The 21,302-nt window shown below is 42.3% G+C and overlaps 1 protein-coding gene across 1 annotated transcript in view; it reads left to right on the top strand.

The window, feature by feature from the left end:
- Window positions 1–21,302, top strand: part of ANO2 (anoctamin 2) — a 257,957-nt gene that overhangs the window by 84,236 nt on the left and 152,419 nt on the right. Inside the window, exons 8-9 of the mRNA XM_047866504.1 lie at window positions 9,912–10,046; window positions 16,612–16,772. Coding sequence (XP_047722460.1) covers window positions 9,912–10,046; window positions 16,612–16,772 — 296 coding nt within the window. The remainder of the gene's footprint in view (window positions 1–9,911; window positions 10,047–16,611; window positions 16,773–21,302) is intronic.

Genomic DNA, 21,302 nt, shown 5'->3' with positions numbered 1-21,302 from the left:
TATTCCATTGTGCAAGTATATCACAACATATTTATCCATTTTATTCCTTATAGGAATTAGGGTGGTTTCCAGCTTGGGGCTATTATAAATAGTGAGTCTTGTATGGGTCTCTCAGTGCACATGTTTGCACTTCTGTTGAGCATATACTTAGAAGAGTTACTGCATCACTGGGGATGCCCATGCCCCGCTGTAGTAAGTGCTGCCAAGCAGTTTTCCCAAGTGGATCCACCTGTGTATATCCCATCTGCACTGCGTGAGCATTTTGGTTTCTCTACATTTGGCCAAAACTTGGTATTTCCCCTCTTTTTCATTTTTACCATTCTCTTTACTGGGTAGAGATATTGCATTGTGATTTCATTTTCATTTCCCCAATAATCTGATCATTAGGGAAGTTGAGTACCTTTTCATGTTTATTGGTCAGTTAGGTATCTTTTTAATGAAATGTTCCTTCAAGTCTTTTTCTCATTTTTCTATTGGATTCCTAATTCATATTGATCTATTCTTTATGTATTCCGGATACAAGTCTATTGTCGTATAAATGTATACAAATATTTTGTTTCCCTATTCCTTGGCCTGTCTCTTTACTTGCTTAATAGTACCATTGATGAAGAGAAGTTTTTCATTTTAATGTAGTAGACCATGTGGACTTTTAGAATAACATCATCAACAATAGGTAACATTTATTACTTGGTTCCTGTGTCCTCCAGCATTTATTACTTGCTCACCATGTCTTCCTATACCTTACTCATTTCATTTTCACACTAACGTATTTTAAATGGAAAGAAAATTAAGCTTAGAGAAGTGGAAGACTTTCCCAAATTAGGAAGCAGAAGAAGGCACACTCATGCCCAGCTCTCCCCACTCCAAGCCCCTGCTCTGGGATCTCTGCTCTACCAGAGGGGGCACCAGATGATAATCCCATAGATATTGTCCAGTCCTTGAATATTTTTGTTTGACTCGCACATTTTTTTCCAGTTGAGTTAGTTGCCAACATTGAAAAATTAGGAGAAATGCAGATTTCCAGCTTTTCTTGAAAAATCTAGGTTCTGGCAATTCAGGTCCCATTTTCTCACACGTCACCCTGGACTGCTGGAGCTGAGTAGTTACTGGTCCCTGAAGACAGACCTAAGCCCTCTAGTGTTCCACTGGAGATGCTATGATTGGTCATGCCTGGTCTGCATCAAACATTTATGCTTCCTGCCTGGCTTCTGAAGGCATCTGAAGCTTTGACTCTACTAAACTGTTTTCCTTAAATGACATAATTGATTTTTTTTCCCTTTTTTGTTCCATCTGTTCTTACCCTAATGCTTTTTGACCTTCCCACCTTCCTTTTCCAGGCATCTAGGCTCTGTATTCAGGCTTCCTGTCCACCTCTCTGACCAGCAGTGTTTTTATGGTAAAAAGAGGAGTAAATTACTTAGGTAGAACAGTTAGAAGAGCCCCTCAAAATACCCTACCCCTTCCTTTAAGGGGTGAAGGTATTGTGTTTCCATAAAGCTTGGAATGTAATTCCTTTCCTGGAAGAAGTGATGAAGTACCCCAGTAAGGTTTAATTTATCACATCAGCTTCTTAAGCATAAGTTTGGGAAACAACAGGAGAAGAGATTTGTAGATTATATGGGTTAAGAGAGTGGTTGGGGAAATCTTATGTCTCTGAATATGCTTCAGATGGGATGCTGTGGTGGTCTGGCTTCAGAGCTGGAAAAAAAAAGTGAGAACATGGCAAGGGAGGGGGATGGATAAGTAGCTATATATTGTCCTTCTCCAACTCAGCAAGTTTTCTCTGGGTGTGTCCCCTTGCCCAACCATTTCCTTTCCTTCTCTAAGTCCTTCCTGGAAGTCAGTATACTATGGAGGTGAAGAGCTAGAATCTCAAGTTAGCCCCACTGGATTTGAATCTTGTCTCTGCTTTCTTACTAGCCATGTGAGTAATCTTTTAGTCGCATGTGGCTAATCTTTTTTTATATCAGTGTCTTCATCTGTAACTGGTGGGTAATAGCATACTACCTCATAGAGTTGTGAGGACTGAAAAATAAGACATTATTTAGAATCTCTTAGAACAGAGCTTGGCAAACAATCAGTCCTCAATAAATTTCAGTCACTATGGCATCTGTTGTTATCCTGGCAAGAGCAATGGACATGGAGGGGTCAGATGACAAGGGATCAAGCTCTTGCTTTGCTCTGCACTAGCCATGTGACCTTGGACAAGTCTGTCTATCCAGAGAGTTTTAGTTTTCTCACCTGGAAAAGATATTGTGAGAATTTAAAGTGGGGCCATACAAACAATCAAGACAAGAGCACTAGGGCAGTTTGTGTTTGTTATGTCTTATGTGCCTCCTGCCTTCTCTGTTCCTCGCTCTTCTTCCAGAGGTGGGCAGTGTGAAGTGGAGGGGAAGGCAAGATGAGCACACCCATGAGGAAGCAGCTAACAGTATCACATGGTCATGGAAAATAGGATCTGTAGTGATGTCCCTTCTTTCATTCCCCATGTTGGTAATTTGTGTTTTATCTTTCACCTTCTTGATTAGTCTGACTGAACATTTATCACTTTTATGGGTCCTGTCAAACAACCAGCTTTTGGTTTCATTGACTTTCTCTATTGATTTTCTGCTTTCTTCCTCACTGACCTCTGGTCCCTGCTTTATTATTTATTTTCTTCTTCTTGCTTTGGATTGAATTTGTTCTTCTTTTTCTAGTTGAAGTTCAAGCTTAGATGATTTTGATTCAGAGATTTCTTATGTTAATACAAGTATTAATTGCTATAAATTGTGAAGTATTTCTGTAACAGCGTCCCACAATTTTTGATATGTTGTGTTTTCCTTTTCACTCAATTGAAAATACCTTCTAATTCCCTTTATTTCTTCTTTGTCCCTTCTTTGGGTTATTTAGAAGGGTGCTGTTTAATTTCCAAGTATTTGTAGTTATTTTCAGATATCTTGCTGCTGTTGACAAAAATCAACTAAAAAGTTTAACTTAATTGTGGTCAGGGAATAAAATTTTCATTACTTCAATCCTTTTAAGTTTGTTGGATTAGCCTTATGACTCAGAATATGGACTATCTTGGTGAATGTTTATTGAAACGAATGTATTTTCTGCTGCTTAGTGGACTGTGAAGTCAAGTTAGTGTGTAGTGACATATATATTCTTACTGATTTTATGTCTAGTTTTCTCTCCATTACTTGAGAGAGAAGTGTTAACATCTCCAATTTATACGTGAAAATTTGTTGACTCATCCTTTTAGTTCTGTTGGTTTTTATTGTATGTATTTTGATATATGCAGCTGATGTATGCATTTTACTGTATGCATTTAGGATTATTAGGCCTTCTTAATGAATTGACCACATTATCATTAATTGATGCCCCTCTTTATCCCAAGTAATGTTCTTTTTTCTGAAGTCTTCTTTATGTGTCCCAGCTTCCTTTTGATTCATGTTTGCATGGTATGTCTTTTTTCATTTACTTTTTCTTCTATATATGCCTTTATAATTAAAGTAGGTTTCTTATACATTTACATTTAGTGTTATTAATGTATCTATATTTTAAAATTACCATCTTACCATCTTTGTTTTTTATTTGTTTTGTCTGTAGTTTATTTCTGTTTTTCCTCTTTTCATGCCTTCTTTGCAAATGAATATATTTTATGATTTCATTTCATCTCTCATTTTGGCCTATTAATTATACCTATCCTAAAAATTTAATGGTTTCTCCAGGGTTTACCAGAAAACATCTTTAATTTATCACATTCTACCTTAAAATAATATTATACCATTTCACTGATGATGAGTGATGTTGAGCATCTTTTCATGTGTCTGTTGGCATCTGGATGTCTTCTTTGGAAAAGTGTCTATTCATGTATTCTGCCCATTTCTTTACTGGATTATTTGATTTTTGGGTGTTGAGTTTGCTAAGTTCTTTATGGATTTTGGATACCAACCCTTTATCTGATATGTCATTTGCAAATATCTTCTCCCATTCCGTCAGTTGCCTTTTAATTTTGTTAATTGTTTCCTTTGTAGTACAGAAGCTTTTTATCTTGATGAAGTCCCAGTAGTTCAGTTTGCTTTTATTTCCCTTGCCTTTAGAGATGTGTTGAGCAAGAAATTGCTGTGGCTGAGGTGAAAGAAGTTGTTGCCTGTTTTCTCCTTTACGGTTTTGATGGTTTCCTGTCTCACATTTAGGTTTTTCATCCATTTTGAGTTTATTTTTGTGTATGGCATAAGAAAGTGATCCAGTTTCATTCTTCTGCATGTTGCTCTCCAGTTCTCCCAGCACCATTTGCTAAAGAGACCGTCTTTTTTCCATTGCATACTCTTTCCTGCTTTGTCAAAGATTAGTTGGCCATACATTTGTGGATCCAATTCTGGGTTCTCTATTCTATTACATTGATCTATGTGTCTGTTCTTGTGCCAGTACTGTACTGTCTTGATGATTACAGCTTTGTAGCTAAAATTAACAACTCAGGAAACAACAGATGTTGGTGAGGATGTGGACAAATGGGAACCCTCTTGCACTGTTGGAGGGAATGCAAACTGGTGTAGTCACTCTGGAAAACAGTGTGGAGGTTCCTCAAAAAATTAAAAATAGAGCTACCCTACAACCCAGCAATAGTGCTATTAGGAATTTATCAAAGGATACAGGAGTGCTGATTCATAGGGGCATATGTACCCCAATGTTTATAGCAGCACTATCAACAATAGCTAAATTATGGAAAGAGCCCAAATGTCCATCAACTGATGAATGGAGAAAGAAGATGTGGTTTATCATCAAAACCCTAGAGGAGAAAGCCGGAAAAGACCTCTCTGATCTCAGCCGTAGCAATCTCTTACTCGACACATCCCCAAAGGCAAGGGAATTAAAAGCAAAAATGAATTACTGGGACCTTATGAAGATAAAAAGCTCCTGCACAGCAAAGGAAACAACCAACAAAACTAAAAGGCAACCAACGGAATGGGAAAAGATATTCACAAATGACATATCGGACAAAGGGCTAGTATCCAAAATCTATAAAGAGCTCACCAAACTCCACACCCGAAAAACAAATAACCCAGTGAAGAAATGGGCAGAAAACATGAATAGACACTTCTCTAAAGAAGACATCCGGATGGCCAACAGGCACATGAAAAGATGCTCAACGTCGCTCCTTATCAGGGAAATACAAATCAAAACCACACTCAGATATCACCTCACGCCAGTCAGAGTGGCCAAAATGAACAAATCAGGAGACTATAGATGCTGGAGAGGATGTGGAGAAACGGGAACCCTTTTGCACTGTTGGTGGGAATGCAAATTGGTGCAGCCACTCTGGAAACAGTGTGGAGGTTCCTCAGAAAATTAAAAGTAGACCTACCCTATGACCCAGCAATAGCACTGCTAGGAATTTACCCAAGGGATACAAGAGTACTGATGCATAGGGGCACTTGTACCTCAATGTTTATAGCAGCACTCTCAACAATAGCCAAATTATGGAAAGAGCCTAAATGTCCATCAACTGATGAATGGATAAAGAAATTGTGGTTTATATACACAATGGAGTACTACAGGGCAATGAGAAAGAACGAAATATGGCCCTTTGTAGCAACGTGGATGGAACTGGAGAGTGTGATGCTAAGTGAAATAAGCCATACAGAGAAAGACAGATACCATATGTTTTCATTCTTAGGTGGATCCTGAGAAACTTAACAGAAACCCATGGGGGAGGGGAAGGAAAAAAAAAAGAGGTTAGAGTGGGAGAGAGCCAAAGCATAAGAGACTGTTAAAAACTGAGAACAAACTGAGGGTTGATGGAGGGTGGGAGGGAGGGGAGGGTGGGTGATGGGTATTGAGGAGGGCACCTTTTGGGATGAGCACTGGGTGTTGTATGGAAACCATTTTGACAATAAATTTCATATACTGAAAAAAAAGATGTGGTTTATATATACAATGGAATATTACTTGACAATGAGAAAGAATGAAATCCTGCCATTGTGGCAAAGTGGATGGAACTGGAGGATATTATGCTAAGTGACATAAGTTAGTCAGAGAAAGACAGATCTCACATGTTTTCACTCATATGTGGAACTTCAGAAACGTAACGGAAGACCATGGGGGAAGGGAAGGGGAAAAAATAGTTTCAAACATAGAGGGATGCAAACCATAAGAGACTCTTGAATGCAGAGAACAAACTGAGGGTTGATGGTGGTGGGGGGAACAGGCGATAGTCATTGAGGAGGGCACTTGTTGGGATGAGCACTAGGTGTTGTATAGAAGTGATGAATCACGGGTATCTACCCCCAAAACCAGGAGCACACTGTGTACATTGTATGTTAGCTAACTTGACAATAAATTTTTAAAAAGTAATAATATTATACCCTTTCAAACACAGGGTATGGGTCTTCCAACAGTATATCTTGGTTTCTTCTCTCCTGTCTTTTGTGCTATTATTTTCCTATTCCTACATACGTTATAAACTCCATAAGACATTATCACTATTTTTGCTTGATATCAGTGTTTCTCTGCCTTTATTCCATTATTGCTACATGAAATTTTAATACCATGTATATACTATGTGTCTGTTTATGTACTGTGGCCCTTTGGAGACCTAAAAACCACCTGAAAGCTACCTAAGATAGTTTTGGCTTCCAAAGAACTAGTTTTATCCCCCATGGAAGCACTATGTCACATAATATTCTGTATTCTGCTTTGACTGTTTTTTTTTTTTAATTTCCATATTTTAAGGTTGACACTATTCTTCTGGCTTGCATAGTTTCTGCCAAGAAATTGACTGTAAATCTTATCTTTGTTCCTTTGCATATAATACCCTCCCCACCTCACCCTCACCCTCACCCCAGCTTAATTAAAGATTTTCTATCTTTGTTTTTCAGAAGTTTGATTATGATATTGTCTAGATATGTGGGTGTCTGTTTTTGTTTTTATATTTATTCTACTTGGGGTTCTCTGGAGTTCTTGGATCTGTGTTTTATTGTTTTCGATTAATTTTGGAAAATTTTTTTGGCCATAATCCATTCAAGTGTTTCTTCTGTCTCTTTCTCTTTATCTTTCTGGGACTTCAGTTGCATATGATAGACCCTAGGATATTATCCTATGGCTCTTGATTGCTATATTTTTCCTCTTTTCTTTCTCTTTGTGTCTTAGTTTGGATAATATTTGTTGACTTATATTCAGAATTATTCATTTTTTCCTAAGCTGTGTTTAGTCTCCTGCTAAGGCACTCTAATAAAGATGTTTCTTATATCTGATATCCATTATTGCTTTTTTTTTCCTCTAGCAATTCCATTTTGCATTTTTGTATTTTCGTCTCTCTATGGGAGTTCCCAATTTTCTCATGCATGTTGCCTATCTTTTGCATTAGATTCTTCCTTAAAAAATGAATTATAATTACTTTAAAGTCCCTAATAATTCTGGCAGCTAGAGCAACTTTGGTTTTGTTGATTTCCTAATTTTTTGACAGTGTTTAATTTTTTATGTAACTTAGGATTTTTTTTTATTGAATTTTCTGAACATTGTGTATGAAAGGACATAGAAACTGAGATAAGTGGTATTTACACCTAGAAATGGACTTGGGGCACCTGGGTTGCTTAGTCGGTTAAACAGCTGACTCCTGATTTCAGTTCAGGTCATGATCTCATGGTTTGTGAGATCTAGCCCCATGTCGGACTCTGTGGTGACAGCATGGAGACTTGCTTGGGACTCTCCTTCACTCTCTCTGCTCTTCCCCCGCCTGTGTGCTCTTGCGTGCTCTCTGTCTCTCTATTTCCCTCTCAAAAAAATAAATAAACCTAAAAGAAATAAGAAAAACTGAAATGGGCTTATACCTCTTCTGTCATGAGGGGAGCAGAGTCAACCTAGTCAGAGGTTGGGCATGGCTTGGATTTTGTTGTTGTGAGAGTCATCTGTAGCATACGACAGGCTTCACATTCCTTCAGCAGTGGGATGCTATTACCATGTGCTTCACGTGGGCCCTGGAAGTGCTGACAGTTTGTCCTCATTGTCCCCTTTCCACCATCAGCTGTCAGCAGTCCTTTGCCACAGAGGGGTCTCTCTCCTGCCCCTCCCTCACTGCAGACTGCTGATCCTTGCCACTGAGTGATTTGAATAAGAGATGGTCCTGGGAGATGGTGTGCTTTCATGCCTCTCTGCAACTAAGGAGGCCCTTTCCAGTTTCTGACCTTGCCCGTTACTGTCGTCCTGAGTACCGAGTGGCGGTCCTTGGCTAGGATCTTATGAGTGAGCGCAAAGCCCTCTTGTGTCTAGAGCTGCCATTTTTTCTAACATGTCATGCTAACCTATACTCAACCTTTAAGGTTAAAAAAATTATACCTATTTGTTTGTGCCCATTTTTATGGTGTCTGCCTTTTCTTCCCATGCTCTGCCAAATCTGAAAGTGTTCACATGTCCCATCTTTCCTGGGAGGGGCTTGTCATTGTTGTTTTTGCTTTTGTTTTTTTAATTCAGTTCACACAATTACCTTGCAGCTTCCACTCCCTGATGGAAACTTCAAGGGAAATTTGATGTCACAGATTATCCAGATTTCTCTTGCCATTAGGGTGGAAGCCCTATTTCCTCGCAGTCAGCACCTCTGGTAGTAGAGAAATAGATTCTGTTCTCTGTTGTTGTTCTTTCGTTCTCACATCAAAGACTGGGCTGCCCTCCCTTGTCCCTCCTGAGTTTTATGTCAGAGGCTCTCAAGAAGTAAAATCTACTTGTAGTTTTCTCATCAGGTATCCATAACCAATATTTGTTTAAAGGAAAAAAAATCCCTTTTTAGAGACTTGGTGTGATAATTTACTACATTCCTGAATGGGGATCAAAAAGATAATGGCTGGTTAATTTTCTCTTTAAAAGGATTTTTTACATGAAAATAATTCATTAACAAAGTAGTTTAAAAATGCAGAATGATAAGGGGTGCCTGGGTGGCTCAGTCGGTTAAGCGTCAGACTTCGGCTCAGGTCATGATCTCACAGTTTGTGGGTTCGAGCCCCACATTGGGCTCTGTGCTGACAGCTCGGAGCCTGGAGCCTGCTTTGGATTCTGTGTCGTCCTGTCTCTCTCTGCCCCTCCTCCACTCATGCTCTGTCTCTCAAAAAATGAATAAATGTAAAAAAAATTTTTTTTAATGCAGAATGATGAAAAATAAATAAAAAGCCACCCATCATCCTGTCAGCTAAATAAACCACTGCTAATATTTTACCAAAATGCATCTAGTCCTTTTTCTATGGGTTTTATGGTTTGTGTACACAAGTATACATGCCCAACTATATACTTTGTGTGTTTTGTTCATATAAGCAAGTTATGAAAAGGTGTGGTTTTTTTGTGGGTTGTAGTACTTATGAGATGATGATGTGTCCTTCATGTTTGTCTAGTAAAGATGCCAAAACTTATGGGGCGCCTGGGTGGCGCAGTTGGTTAAGCGTCCGACTTCAGCCAGGTCACGATCTCGCGGTCTGTGAGTTCGAGCCCCGCGTCGGGCTCTGGGCTGATGGCTCAGAGCCTGGAGCCTGTTTCCGATTCTGTGTCTCGCTCTCTCTCTGCCCCTCCCCTGTTCATGCTCTGTCTCTCTCTGTCCCAAAAATAAATAAACGTTGAAAAAAAAAATTAAAAAAAAAAAAAGATGCCAAAACTTATGGCATATTCTCAGCTTGCTGTTAGGGCTGGATTCCTTCCTGCAGCTATGGCACAGGAATAGCCAGGGCAGGTGTGTGTGTGTGTGTGTGTGTGTGTGTGTGTGTGTGATTCCAAGGGAACGTAATTCATATCAGAAGAGACCCGCTGATCTTTGTACCGGGGTCCCTGTTTCGCTATCTAACTTCTATCTCTTTTCCTTTATGCCAACCCATTGTCAGGTTTAGAACAAACAGAAATGTGGAATGTATATGGTGTTCTTACTATGTGTTGCGATTTTCTTTCTTTTACAGAAAGTATTTTGGAGAAAAAATTGGACTGTATTTTGCCTGGCTGGGATTATATACATCATTCCTCATCCCATCTTCTGTAATCGGGGTGATCGTGTTTCTTTATGGATGTGCAACAATCGAAGAAGATATTCCCAGGTGAGACGGTTTTAAAGAAGAGGGCTCAGTTCCCACATGGCAGTAGTTTGGCGATTCATCCCAGTTGCGAGTACATTTCACACGCTTCTTTCCAAAGTCCTTACCCTCTATTCTCTCCTCCCCTTACCGCACATGCAACTTCCCTCCAGAGACAGATCTGGGAACTACAGAGTCTGGGAATGGCTTCAGAGCTGTGCTGGGGTGGCTCCCTTTCTCTCCTACTTAAGCTTTTCTCCAGGGCCTAAGTCTGATATGGGCAAATGAATTATACCTGATGAAAAAAAGTCATGCCTGAGAAATGTGTTTCCCCCTCAACTTCATGACTTATTCTTTTCTCTGGTTTTCTATAAAGACCCAAGTCAGGAGATGTTGAGCGGTGTTGGGTGGCGATTGCATGTTTATATGGTCAAACACTGTGAGGCTGACCATGGAAGCAGGCAGTTCTGGAAAGGAGGGCGCAGCCTCTGGTTCAGGAAGTTGGAAACTGCAGGTGATAGGCCCCATGGTGAGGCTCTTGGAAAGCCAAAGATAGAATAAAGGCTGGTCCTTCTGGTGAAAAGAGAGACTACAAAGAATATAAGCACTTAAAAATAGCATCCTTTAGGATGGACAGCATTACGTATTAGCTGTAGGACTGGGTAGTTCACTCCCTGAGTCTTCCTTCCCTTGGCTGTAAATGGTGGTAATAACTCGTACCTCGTGATGTTGTTGTGAGGATTCAAGGAGACAATGTTTGGCACATAGTAGAATATTAATAAATAGTTGTTGAAAGGGTCAACGTCTGTGGAAATAAAGTACAAGCGACAAGAGAGACACTTATATTTCAAATTTAAATCTCTTGCCATCTGCAGCACTGTCCTTGAAAAGCGAAGCATAGTTAGTGGGTTAGTGTATTTTAATACTTTTTCAGTTGCAAGTGATAGACGTGCAACATGAACTAGCTGAAGCAAAAAAAAAAAAAGCACAACAACAACAAAACGAATTTATCATAAGGGTTCTGAGGTGTGTCGGGGGAACCTAGTGGCAGGCATGTGGCTAGCCTAAGAGACAATGGAAATAGGGACTCCCTGTTTATCTCCTGTCTCTGGTTCTTTCTCATATTTATTTCACTACAGATTTTCTCCATTGGATGTAGACAGTCCTACTAATAGCTCATGGGTGTTACAACTTAGAGCTTTCTACTTGATTGGTCCTGAATGAAAAAGGCCTGTTGGCTCACTTTGGGTTAGGCGGAGGGCCCTGGGCCACCAATCGTGGCTGTGGGCCGGGATCACGCTGTACCAGCAGGATGTTCCCTCAGTAGCCAGGTAGATGAGGACACCGGGCAGACTGTGGGTGTCTACTGTAGTTGGAGGAAGTAGTGGCCATTCTGGAGGAAGGGCCAAGAGCTGTGCTCCTTTGAGGAAAAGGTTTCACCAATGGCAGGAACCAAGTAGCTCTTCTTTCCACCATGTCTGTCTATAGGAATGGTCTTGTAAACTAGAGAAGCTGGAATAGGCATTGCCCGTGGTTAGAATAAAGCAAAATACCTTGAGATAAGAGACAAGGGTTTGGATATTTTTGTGTGTAAAACTCCAGGACCAACTGTCTGGCGTTCTTGACTGGGAGTTCTGGGACCTTTGTCACACGAGATACATAGCAGAGGTTCTGCTTTCTTCAGGCCATGGAGCACAAGGGGAGAATGGATATTTACTAGATGCCTACCTTGTGCCAGGCATGGTGCTGGGTGGTTTTCATGTATTAGTTTTTTTGATCCTGTAGAGATCAATGGTTGTAAACTGTTATTATTTTCATCTGATGCTAAGTATGGTCACCTAACTTGCCCAACTTCAACAACTAATAATTGTCAGGGTTGCAGTTTGACCTCTGCTGCCTCCTGCTCCCATCTTTACTTTTTCCGCTAAGATGTGAAGTCCCCCAGAGGGCTTATATCTTCCTTGGTAGCCAAGTAGCTTCAGCTGGCCTTGCCTGGTGCTTTCTCAGGAAACATGGCTCCCATGTTTCCCTTTACTGAGTTTGATCCCTAGAGAGCTGGGCCTCAGATTGATCCAAACTCCATACTGTGCATAGAGAGCCGATGCCAGTGTAGGAGAAGGGGGGTGGGCATCAGCGTCCTGGTTAATGTTGGGTTTTAGAACCTTTGCCCTGGTTGCCCATCTGGGAATACATGAGACAGTGACCATTTTAGCTGGAAATTATCATGGTCTACACATGCTGAAAAATATATATCTATACACATGTGCTTGTATATATGCAGGTATATAGTCATGTAAAAGATCATTGTTATCACTGCAGGTGTATCTTATTACCTGTAAGAGTGTGTAATGTTTCAGAAACTATGTATAACAACCCACTAGTGGATTAAAGAATCAGTTGAATGGCTATGTTTTAAGTGAACCAGAAAAAGACAGGATAGAGTAGAGTGAAATATAATATTAGTATTCATCATAAGAAGGAAGTATAGATATTGTTTTATGAGATTTTATTTAGTTATCTAAGTATGTTTATAGGGGAGAGAGTATGTATTTGTATACTGGAATCTGATTAAAAGATTTTTTTTTAAACTGTAGGTCACAGTCCAAAAGTTTGAAATTGACTGTTATAAAATTGAAATTTTGGTTATTGGTTTTGCATACTTAAGGTGGGGTGTGATAAATAAGGAAGATGTAAATGATAACAAATTATGAAGAATTTTTTAAAAGAACTGCTCTTTAATCATAATTGTGTATCCATCAGAAATCCAAGCTCTTTGGGCTTGATGAAAACTCATGAAATGCCACTCTCAATCAACAAAAGGATAGTCTTTAAGTCCCAATACTGAATCTAAACAAATTCATACTCTTCTGGGATCTGTGTCTGTCAGCTACTCCTAAGCATGATTAAAAACTTGCAGAAGTAATTCCTGGGATTACTTTAGAGTATTTTGACATTAAGCCTGGAATTTATTATCTATGTATCATTTAAAAAATGTTTTTGTTTTTTTTTTTTTTTTTAAATTTTTTTTTCAACGTTTATTTATTTTTTTTGGGACAGAGAGAGAGCATGAACGGGGGAGGGGCAGAGAGAGAGGGAGACACAGAATCGGAAACAGGCTCCAGGCTCTGAGCCATCAGCCCAGAGCCTGACGCGGGGCTCGAACTCACGGACCGCGAGATCGTGACCTGGCTGAAGTCGGACGCTCAACCGACTGCGCCACCCAGGCGCCCCTAAAAAATGTTTTATTTTGAAAACATTATAGATTAATAGGAAGATAGTACAAAGGACACACTGTATCCTTCATCCTGTTCCCCCCACTGGTTATGTCTCATGTAACTATAGTATAATATCAAAAGCAGAAAATTTACATTATGTGGAACTTTGAATGGTACCTTTTATCACCCACAACTTTGATATGTGAGATACAAATATCACTTATGAGTAATAAATGGTTCCATATGTACATGACTTGTCTATAGTACTTTACTAACCAAGGGATTGATTCCATTTATTAGGCATTTGCTTACATGCGTAGGAAAGACTGGGACATTTAAAAAAAAAATCTGATTGATCTAAACCATGTTGAAAAAAAATGGTTACTTTAGGTCTGAGTCCTTAATAGCAATGTTGTGTCTGAATTTCTTGAATAAATGCCGTATTGCACCTCTTCCCTTCATGCTAGCACAGCCCTGTATCACCTAATTTGTGAGCAATGAGTTACTACTGATTAAGAACACCACTCACCTTGGGGTCCTGGTTCAGCTGATTGCCAGACCATTTATCAGCCCTTTTATGCTTTCTAGAGAAAATGATAGATTGAAGAAATATGAGTTATAGCCACATATGCATCTAACAAGAAATCTGTGGATTATGCAGCTGGTGAATAACCCAGATGTGATTTCAGTTCTAGTGAGCTTCCCTCATCTTTCTAGTTGTCTTTTCAGTTTGTCTAGAGAGACGGCTTCTCTGAGAGAATACAAAGTCATTTTAATATCCTCCTAAGGCAGAATTTCTCCAGAATTCTGTTCAAATTGCTTGCATCCAACAGACAAACAAAACAACCCAATACCTATAAAGCATTCTGACTTCAAATGTAAATGATTTGAGAAGTCTCCATGTTACAATGGCTGCCATTTTGTACAAATGATTAGTGACACAGCACTTAAGTTTCAAAGTGCTTTGCACCAAGCAAGTTGCTGACACTGTGTTCATTCCTGATGTTTTTTTTTAAAGCATTGACCGGGTTTGGTTAGAAGTGGGTTGACAGGATTATCCCTCCCCCAAGTCTATGTGTAAAAAAAAAAAAAAATCCCAAACAACAAAGTGACGTCCCTGACACACATACTTAAGGACAGCACTGAGGAACTTATATGTTCTCAAACATGGCTTAAAAGAACAGCTCTTTACTATAATTTATACAGACTAACAGTTTTCTGTGTGAATCTGTTTTCTAAGAGGGTAGTCTCATCTCTGAAAATAACAACTCCTCAGTGATACAGCGGACACTTGTCTGACCCAGAAGACTTAGAATAAACCTTGCTCTCCAGTTACCAATAAGAATTTACCCAAGTGTGGGGTATCTGGGTGACTCAGTCAGTTAGGTGTCTGACTTTGGCTCAGGTCATGATCTCATGGCTTGTGAGTTTGAGCCCCATGTCGGGCACCGTGCTGACAGCTCAGAGCCTGGAGCCTGCTTCGGATTCTGTGTCTCCTCTCTCTGCCCTTCCCCTGCTCCCACTCTGTCTCTGTCTCTCTCTCAAAAGTAAACAAACATTACAAAAAAAGAAAACTTAAAAAAAAAACAGAATGTGCCCAAGTAAAACCTGCATGGCTAAACTTACTATTAAGATATTATTTAATATTGCCTATGTGAGTGACTCACTCCTATTGACACTTGCCAATGGACAGCTTCACAGCGAGTCAATGGAGGAATGAGGATTTATTCAGAGACTTAGAGTTTCCATTCTCTCACACAGAAGGCCTTTCCTTGTTGTGGGCTTAATGGCTCATTAAAAACAAGCCTGAAAGCTGGGACTTGACAGACTGCGACAGCCCTCAGGGAAATCCTTCAACTTCTTCACGGAAGGGAGCTGGATCCAGGCATCCCCTGACTTCCAGGTTTCATCTAAGCACTTGATTTAGCACACAGGATGCCAGCCAGCTCACTGTGGCAATGGCCTCCCTCTTGTCAGCCATACTCTATAGTGCCCTCTGCTGCCTCTTTCCAGAGGAAACACAGCTGTGGTTTTTAGTGTAGTACCTCCTACCTCGCTAAGACTGTGTTTCCAGCTGCTCTCTGAGAACAGCCAATGCTTCATTTTCATGAAATCTCGAGTTCTCCACCCTTTTCCCCCAAACAATGAGTTTAACCATCTACCCATTCCCCCTGGGGAAATATTACACACCAGAGTGATGAGTTCATTCATTTTCCTACCAATATGTAGTGTGGAAGGACACTGGGGAAGCCAATTAGGGCTGGTAGTTCTTTGGTTCTTATTTGCAAGCATTCATATGAGCCTGAGTTTATTGGATCTAGCTAATCACCTAAAGAGTGAATGGAATTTCAACTATATTCATTAGTCCATTAAATAGAATGGATAGCTTAGAATATAACCAATGGTTATTTGACTCGTGTTTCTCTCTACAAGTATCATAGAATCTAGACTTTGGAAGAATTTACCTTATTCTTGCATTCTCCCTAATCCCATTTCATGTTTTTTTTAAAAATAATTTTTTAAGTTTATTTATTTTAAGAGAGAGAGAGAGAAAGAGAGAGAGGGAGAGAGAGAACAAGTGGGGCAGGGGCAGAGAGAAAGGGAGAAAGAATCCCAAGCAGGCTCCATGCTGACACAGTGCAGAGCCTGATGTGGGGCTTGAACTCACGAACCACGAGATCATGAACAGAGCCGACATCAAGAGTTGGATGCTTAACTGACTGAGGCATCCCCCATTTCACAGTTTTGATCATTCTTATTATGCTGAGGGTATTAATCCCCATTCTACAAATGGGCGTGCAGCTGATGCACTTAGAAAGAGACTTCCAACCCAGCTCTGACTCCATTCTTCTTCCCGTGGCTTCTTCTTTAGAAAGAAGTAAGAGCTTGTGTTGATCCAGCCAGATTCTTGGTTTGCTTCTCCCCATGACCAGTCCCACACCTGTTTGGGGAAGCCATCAGGGTTTAAGAAGACAACCTGGGCTTGATATGATGGTGGTGGAATTGGACTTCAGGCAGGTGATGGATTCAGAGTCATCGGTGCTCCCCACCAACCTCATAGATGCAGCACATTTTGAGGGGACTTTATAAGGCATCTCTCAGTGTACAACATCTCTGACAGATGCTCACTAATTAGGACACTCCTAGTGACAGGAGGATCCGCACCTCAGAAGTGGCCCATCTGTTTCTTTGACAAAATGCAGAAGTAAAACTCTCATGGCAAAGAATCCAATTCCAGCATCTCTAACACACCTCACCTATGGAGTTGATAAACTTAGCCATGGATTTGGAAGTGGGAGATGTTTTCAGGGTGATTTGCTTGGGGTGGGTCCTCCTTGACTTCCACTTGACCCAGCAGCCTCTCTCAACTGCAGCAAAGAGATGTGTGACCAGCAGAATGCCTTCACCATGTGTCCCCTGTGTGACAAGTCCTGTGATTACTGGAACCTCAGCTCAGCCTGTGGTACAGCAAAGGCGAGCCACCTGTTTGACAACCCTGCCACCGTCTTCTTCTCCATCTTCATGGCTCTGTGGGGTAAGTGGTCACCATGAGCCTTGCTTATATTGGTGATATCTTTAAGTGGTTACAGTGACCATGCTCTGAAGCCCGTACCCTTTGATTTATGTCCTTTAGTATTTAATACTTATACCTCAATAAGTATTTTAGGGACAGTAGCTTTCTCTCTTATACATGTGAATAGACCTAGGAGTACCCTCCACGGCTTTATATATATTTTAAAAGCATATAGGATGTTAATCTTGTTTTAATCTCACATATGATCTATTCAGAATTTGAACCAATGCATGTTTGAAAACCCCTAGCACACCTGTAAGGTGCTCCAGGTTTATCTACTAAGATATGTAAAGTCATAGATATTCAGTATAACACTCAGAGTGGTGGGGTGACTGCCATGGTCACCAAGGTAGCTGGTGGTCAAGATGGGCCTAAACCTGGTCTCCTGACTCCAGGTTCAGTGCAACTTCCAGGATACCATGAGTGTAGATGTTAGAGATTTTACTTAATGCCAGAGAAGTATTGTCAGTATTTCCACCAAAGGGATTTGTAAAGAACAGATAGTTTCATCATTTTCCTTCTCCTCCCTTACCCCCAGAGTATTAGGGTAATAAACTTTCTCTGGGCCATAGCCATCTGACCACACACACACACACACACACACACACACACACACACACTTCTCTTCACAAACTGGAATGGAATAACCTGGAATAATAACCCTGTGGTAACTGGACATTTCCAAGAAGACACACCCACATGTATCATACAAGGAACAGAGTCAACACATTTCAGTCCATCTTGAGTAGCTACCTGACTTTTCCTTTTTCCTCATTGTTGGATACACAAGCCCTTAGCTTCCCCATTGGATCACAGAGCGGCAGGGCCATGATCCTTCTGCAGAGGATACTTGATTATCTCTGACTCCATGGCGCCTGAAGGACATGCCAGGATGGGACCATGAGTCACACATTCCCAAAAGTGTGAAGAGGAGACAGGGAGAGGTCTGTTGTCAGTAGTGTTGGGAGTACTGAACACAAGCGTTCTCTGTTCCCTGTAGGGACCTCTACTTGGGTGGAGATAGAACCAGACTGGAAAGACCGCCATATTACTAGGTCACCAAGAAACATTTCCAGGGGACACTCTATTTTCTGTTCTCAGGTGGAATAGCCAGTACCCAGGAGCACATGGGCAGTAGTCAGCCCACAGAAGTAGGGACAGGGAATAGGAGGAAGTGGCACTTAGTACCATTTGGCCCTGGAATGGTTCACAGGAGGGGTTCAGTAGAACTGGCTGGAGCTGAAGCTTGTTGCCTGGGGCATCTTGGGCTGCAGCTCTGTGGCTCCTTGTCAAGCATGGCATCTCATAACTACCCCCAAATTCACTGGAACTCATTTGGAACCTGGAACACATATTTAGTTTTTGATATATTACAGTCCTAATTCCCACCAATTTGTCTTAAGAGATGCCCATGACTGAATAGCTAAAGCTTAATAACGCCAGACCCATGATCCCTTACAGACTTTTCCTAGGGTCCGTAATCCCTTGTCGTAGACAAACTTGGTTTTCAGTTGTACTTTCCCACTCTCAAGCCCCAACAACTACCTCTCCTCTTTCCTCAATAGCTGTAATTAACAGATGCCTCTCACCCCCCCCCCCCGCCCCGGGATCTGCCATAATTTACTGCCCCCCACCCCCACCCCCGCTCCTCTCCCTCCCCCTCCTGTGGCCGTGCGGGGAAAGCAGGAAGGGTGGGATGCGTCAGAGCTTCCTGGCATAGCGTGGGGTTCGGTTGTGTTTTTTAACAGCCTTGCTGTGTTTTATGTGATTGTGTATTTGGTTGCGGCAGCCAAGAGCCGCTGGGCACAATTGCCTGCAAATTACAATTAAAAATGATAGTACTGCCTCTCATTACCATGATTATTATGATCAGTGATGCTGTGCTGGGTGGGCCTGGGCTGGGGCCCAACCTGCCAGGAGGAAGGCTGGGGAGAAGTGGCACTTTGCAGAGAGATTCTCTGTCAGTGGAGCAGGAGTGGGGGCTGCTGACCCAGGGCTGCGTGGAAGGTGCTAGTCTGGCAGGGTCTGGGTCTGTGGGAGTCTTCAGGCCCAGGTCCTGGTTCCTCTGTCGTCCAGCTTCAGACTCCAGGGAACTTTGGCAAGTGAGTGAAGCTCTATTGAAAAGGGAAGTAACGGGACAGGGTTTCTGAACTCTGTTCTGAATAGAAGTTAAGGACATTGTCTTAGGAGCCAGGCAGTCCTAGATGTGTGTGTCTCAGTTCTGCCCCTTACCAGCTGAGGGTCCATGGCCAGACAGTGTGGATCTGGCTCCTGGTCACAAAAGTCAGCACTCTGTTTTGTTTTGTTTTTTTGTTTTGTTCTTAAGTTTTATTTATTTTTGAGAAAGCGAGCACAGCCAGGGGAGGGGCAGAGAGAGGGGGAGACAGAGGATCCAAAGCAGGCTTGGCGGGGGGTGGGGGGGGATGGTGAGTGACAGCAGGGAGTCCGACGGGGGGCTTGAACTCACTGATGCTCAACTGACTGAGCCACCCAGGTGCCCCAAAGTCAGCACTCTTAACTAAGGTGCTGTATACCTGGAGCAAGGCTCTTAACCTTTAGGCCTCATTATGCTCATCTGTGAGGTGGGTGAAGGGATACTTACCCTGTAGTGTTCCCGTGAGAAGTGAATGAGATATGTGTGGAGCACTTAACATAGTCCCTGGCGTGTAATACACACCAGGAGCTGTGAGCCACTCTTCGTCGTTATGACAGTCCTCCCTTGTCCTCATGGCTCCTCTGCGGTGACTTCTTTGCCCCTCTCCTCTGTTCACATGGTCAGACTTGTCTGCTTCATAGAGATGGCAGTCAGGAAGCACTCTGAGTCCCACTGTATGCAGAGCCCTCCTCAGGCGCTGAGAAGAGCATAGGAAAAGGAGGGACACCCTCCTCTCCACCTTGTTCCCAGGGCATCCCCAGGCCGATGCCAGGGTTGGGAGGTCACGATGCACTGACATTAAGAAGCCTCAAATCCACAGGAGAAACTGCATGAACCCATGCACTGTAATGTAGGTGCCAAGTAAAAACAAACATAGCCTTTAGCAACTGCACATTCAGCTGGTCTGTAGGTGTTCTCCTTAGTTCTGTGCTGTGCCCTTGGTAGACAGGCAGCTAAGAGCTGAGGAAATTTATGGCCCTGTTACTGCACTGCTCTGCATGGTGCAGCAACAGGCGCCCACGCTCTTCCCATGCTTGGTGTCCAGGTGAGGGGGTGGCCTCAGGGAGTGTCACTTTCCTTTTTGTCCAGGGCACCAGACCTAAAGGACAATTAGGAGTGTGGAGGAGAGGGTGTCCCAAGCCTGATCCTATGGACGAGGTGGGGCTTGAGTGGTTCAGCAGAGGATGAGGGTAGACAGTGGAGGGCACCATAGGAGAGCGGGACAGTGTGCATGAGTTGGGGACGAGGAGGGCAACAAGGAGGTGACCTTAGCAGCAGTGCAAGTGTGAGGTTGTGTGTTGACAAACCGAGGGAATGGATTCAGACAGATGGGTTGGGCCGCATATACAGGATCCCCCCATCCAGAGAGAAGAACTAGGCAATAAGGAGCCATTGAAAGTTTAGATGGGGGAGAGTGGGCATCTGCCCTCTCCCCACCCCTTCTTCACAGCCCAAATGCCATTGTTTTCGACTCCACTCAGATGGTTTCTCTGGCAGCTAGCGCTCCCTCTGCTGCATGTCCACAGCTCTTATCTGTGCTGTTCTTTAGGCCCTGCTCACTCCATGCCTTGTATTTTAGTTATTGACAGTCTCTCCCCATAGACTGTAAACAGTTTGAGAGCAAATCCACGTTAGTTTCCCCTGATCTCCCTCATGATGTCTAGAACAGTGTTGTATATGTTACAGATGACCTTAGTCAGGCCTGGTTCTTTTTGCAAGATTGGAAATTGGTTCAAGCTTGCTCAGATAACAAGAGATTTGTTGTAAGAAAGCAAGAAGCAAGCTCATGGATGCAGGTAATGACAGGCAGCCAGGTGTCTGGGGAACTGGAGCTAGAGGAGCTACCGGAAACCATGGCCCTTCCTCTGTTCAGGTGCTGCATGGCTCGTCCCATGTCTGCTTCTCTTCGTGTCTCTTAGTTTCAGTTATCAAAAGAGAGAACCAGCTTGCTCCATCAGCAGGTGTTAGGTGTTCAGTCCTGGTATCACAAGCCCATGGGTGTTGGTTCTCCCTGGGGTGTGTTGGGCTATCCCTTTAAGGGGCTGTGGCTGGAGCAGGCAGACCAACTGGCATGCAGGTGTGGGAGGGGCACAGCAGCTACTTGCCGAACAAATGGAGGAATGGGTGAACGTCACTTAGGGGAGATTGCTCCATGAGCCACATGCAGGGTGGCTCAGAAGGCTGAGACTGGGGTCAGTTAGGAGACTGTTACATGACCTCAGGTTGGGATGAGTGGGGCCCAAAGAAGGGAAGGGGTGCTGGGGACGGAAGGAAAGATGGAGAGTGAGAGCCAGCTGAGGAAGGTGCAGGAAGAAAGAATGTGTGTGGAGGCAAGA

Source organism: Prionailurus viverrinus, chromosome B4 (genome assembly GCF_022837055.1).
Source record: "Prionailurus viverrinus isolate Anna chromosome B4, UM_Priviv_1.0, whole genome shotgun sequence".
NCBI classification, from domain to species: domain Eukaryota; kingdom Metazoa; phylum Chordata; class Mammalia; order Carnivora; family Felidae; genus Prionailurus; species Prionailurus viverrinus.
Note: the sequence above shows the minus strand (reverse complement) of the source record. Positions and strands in the feature narration are given on the sequence as shown.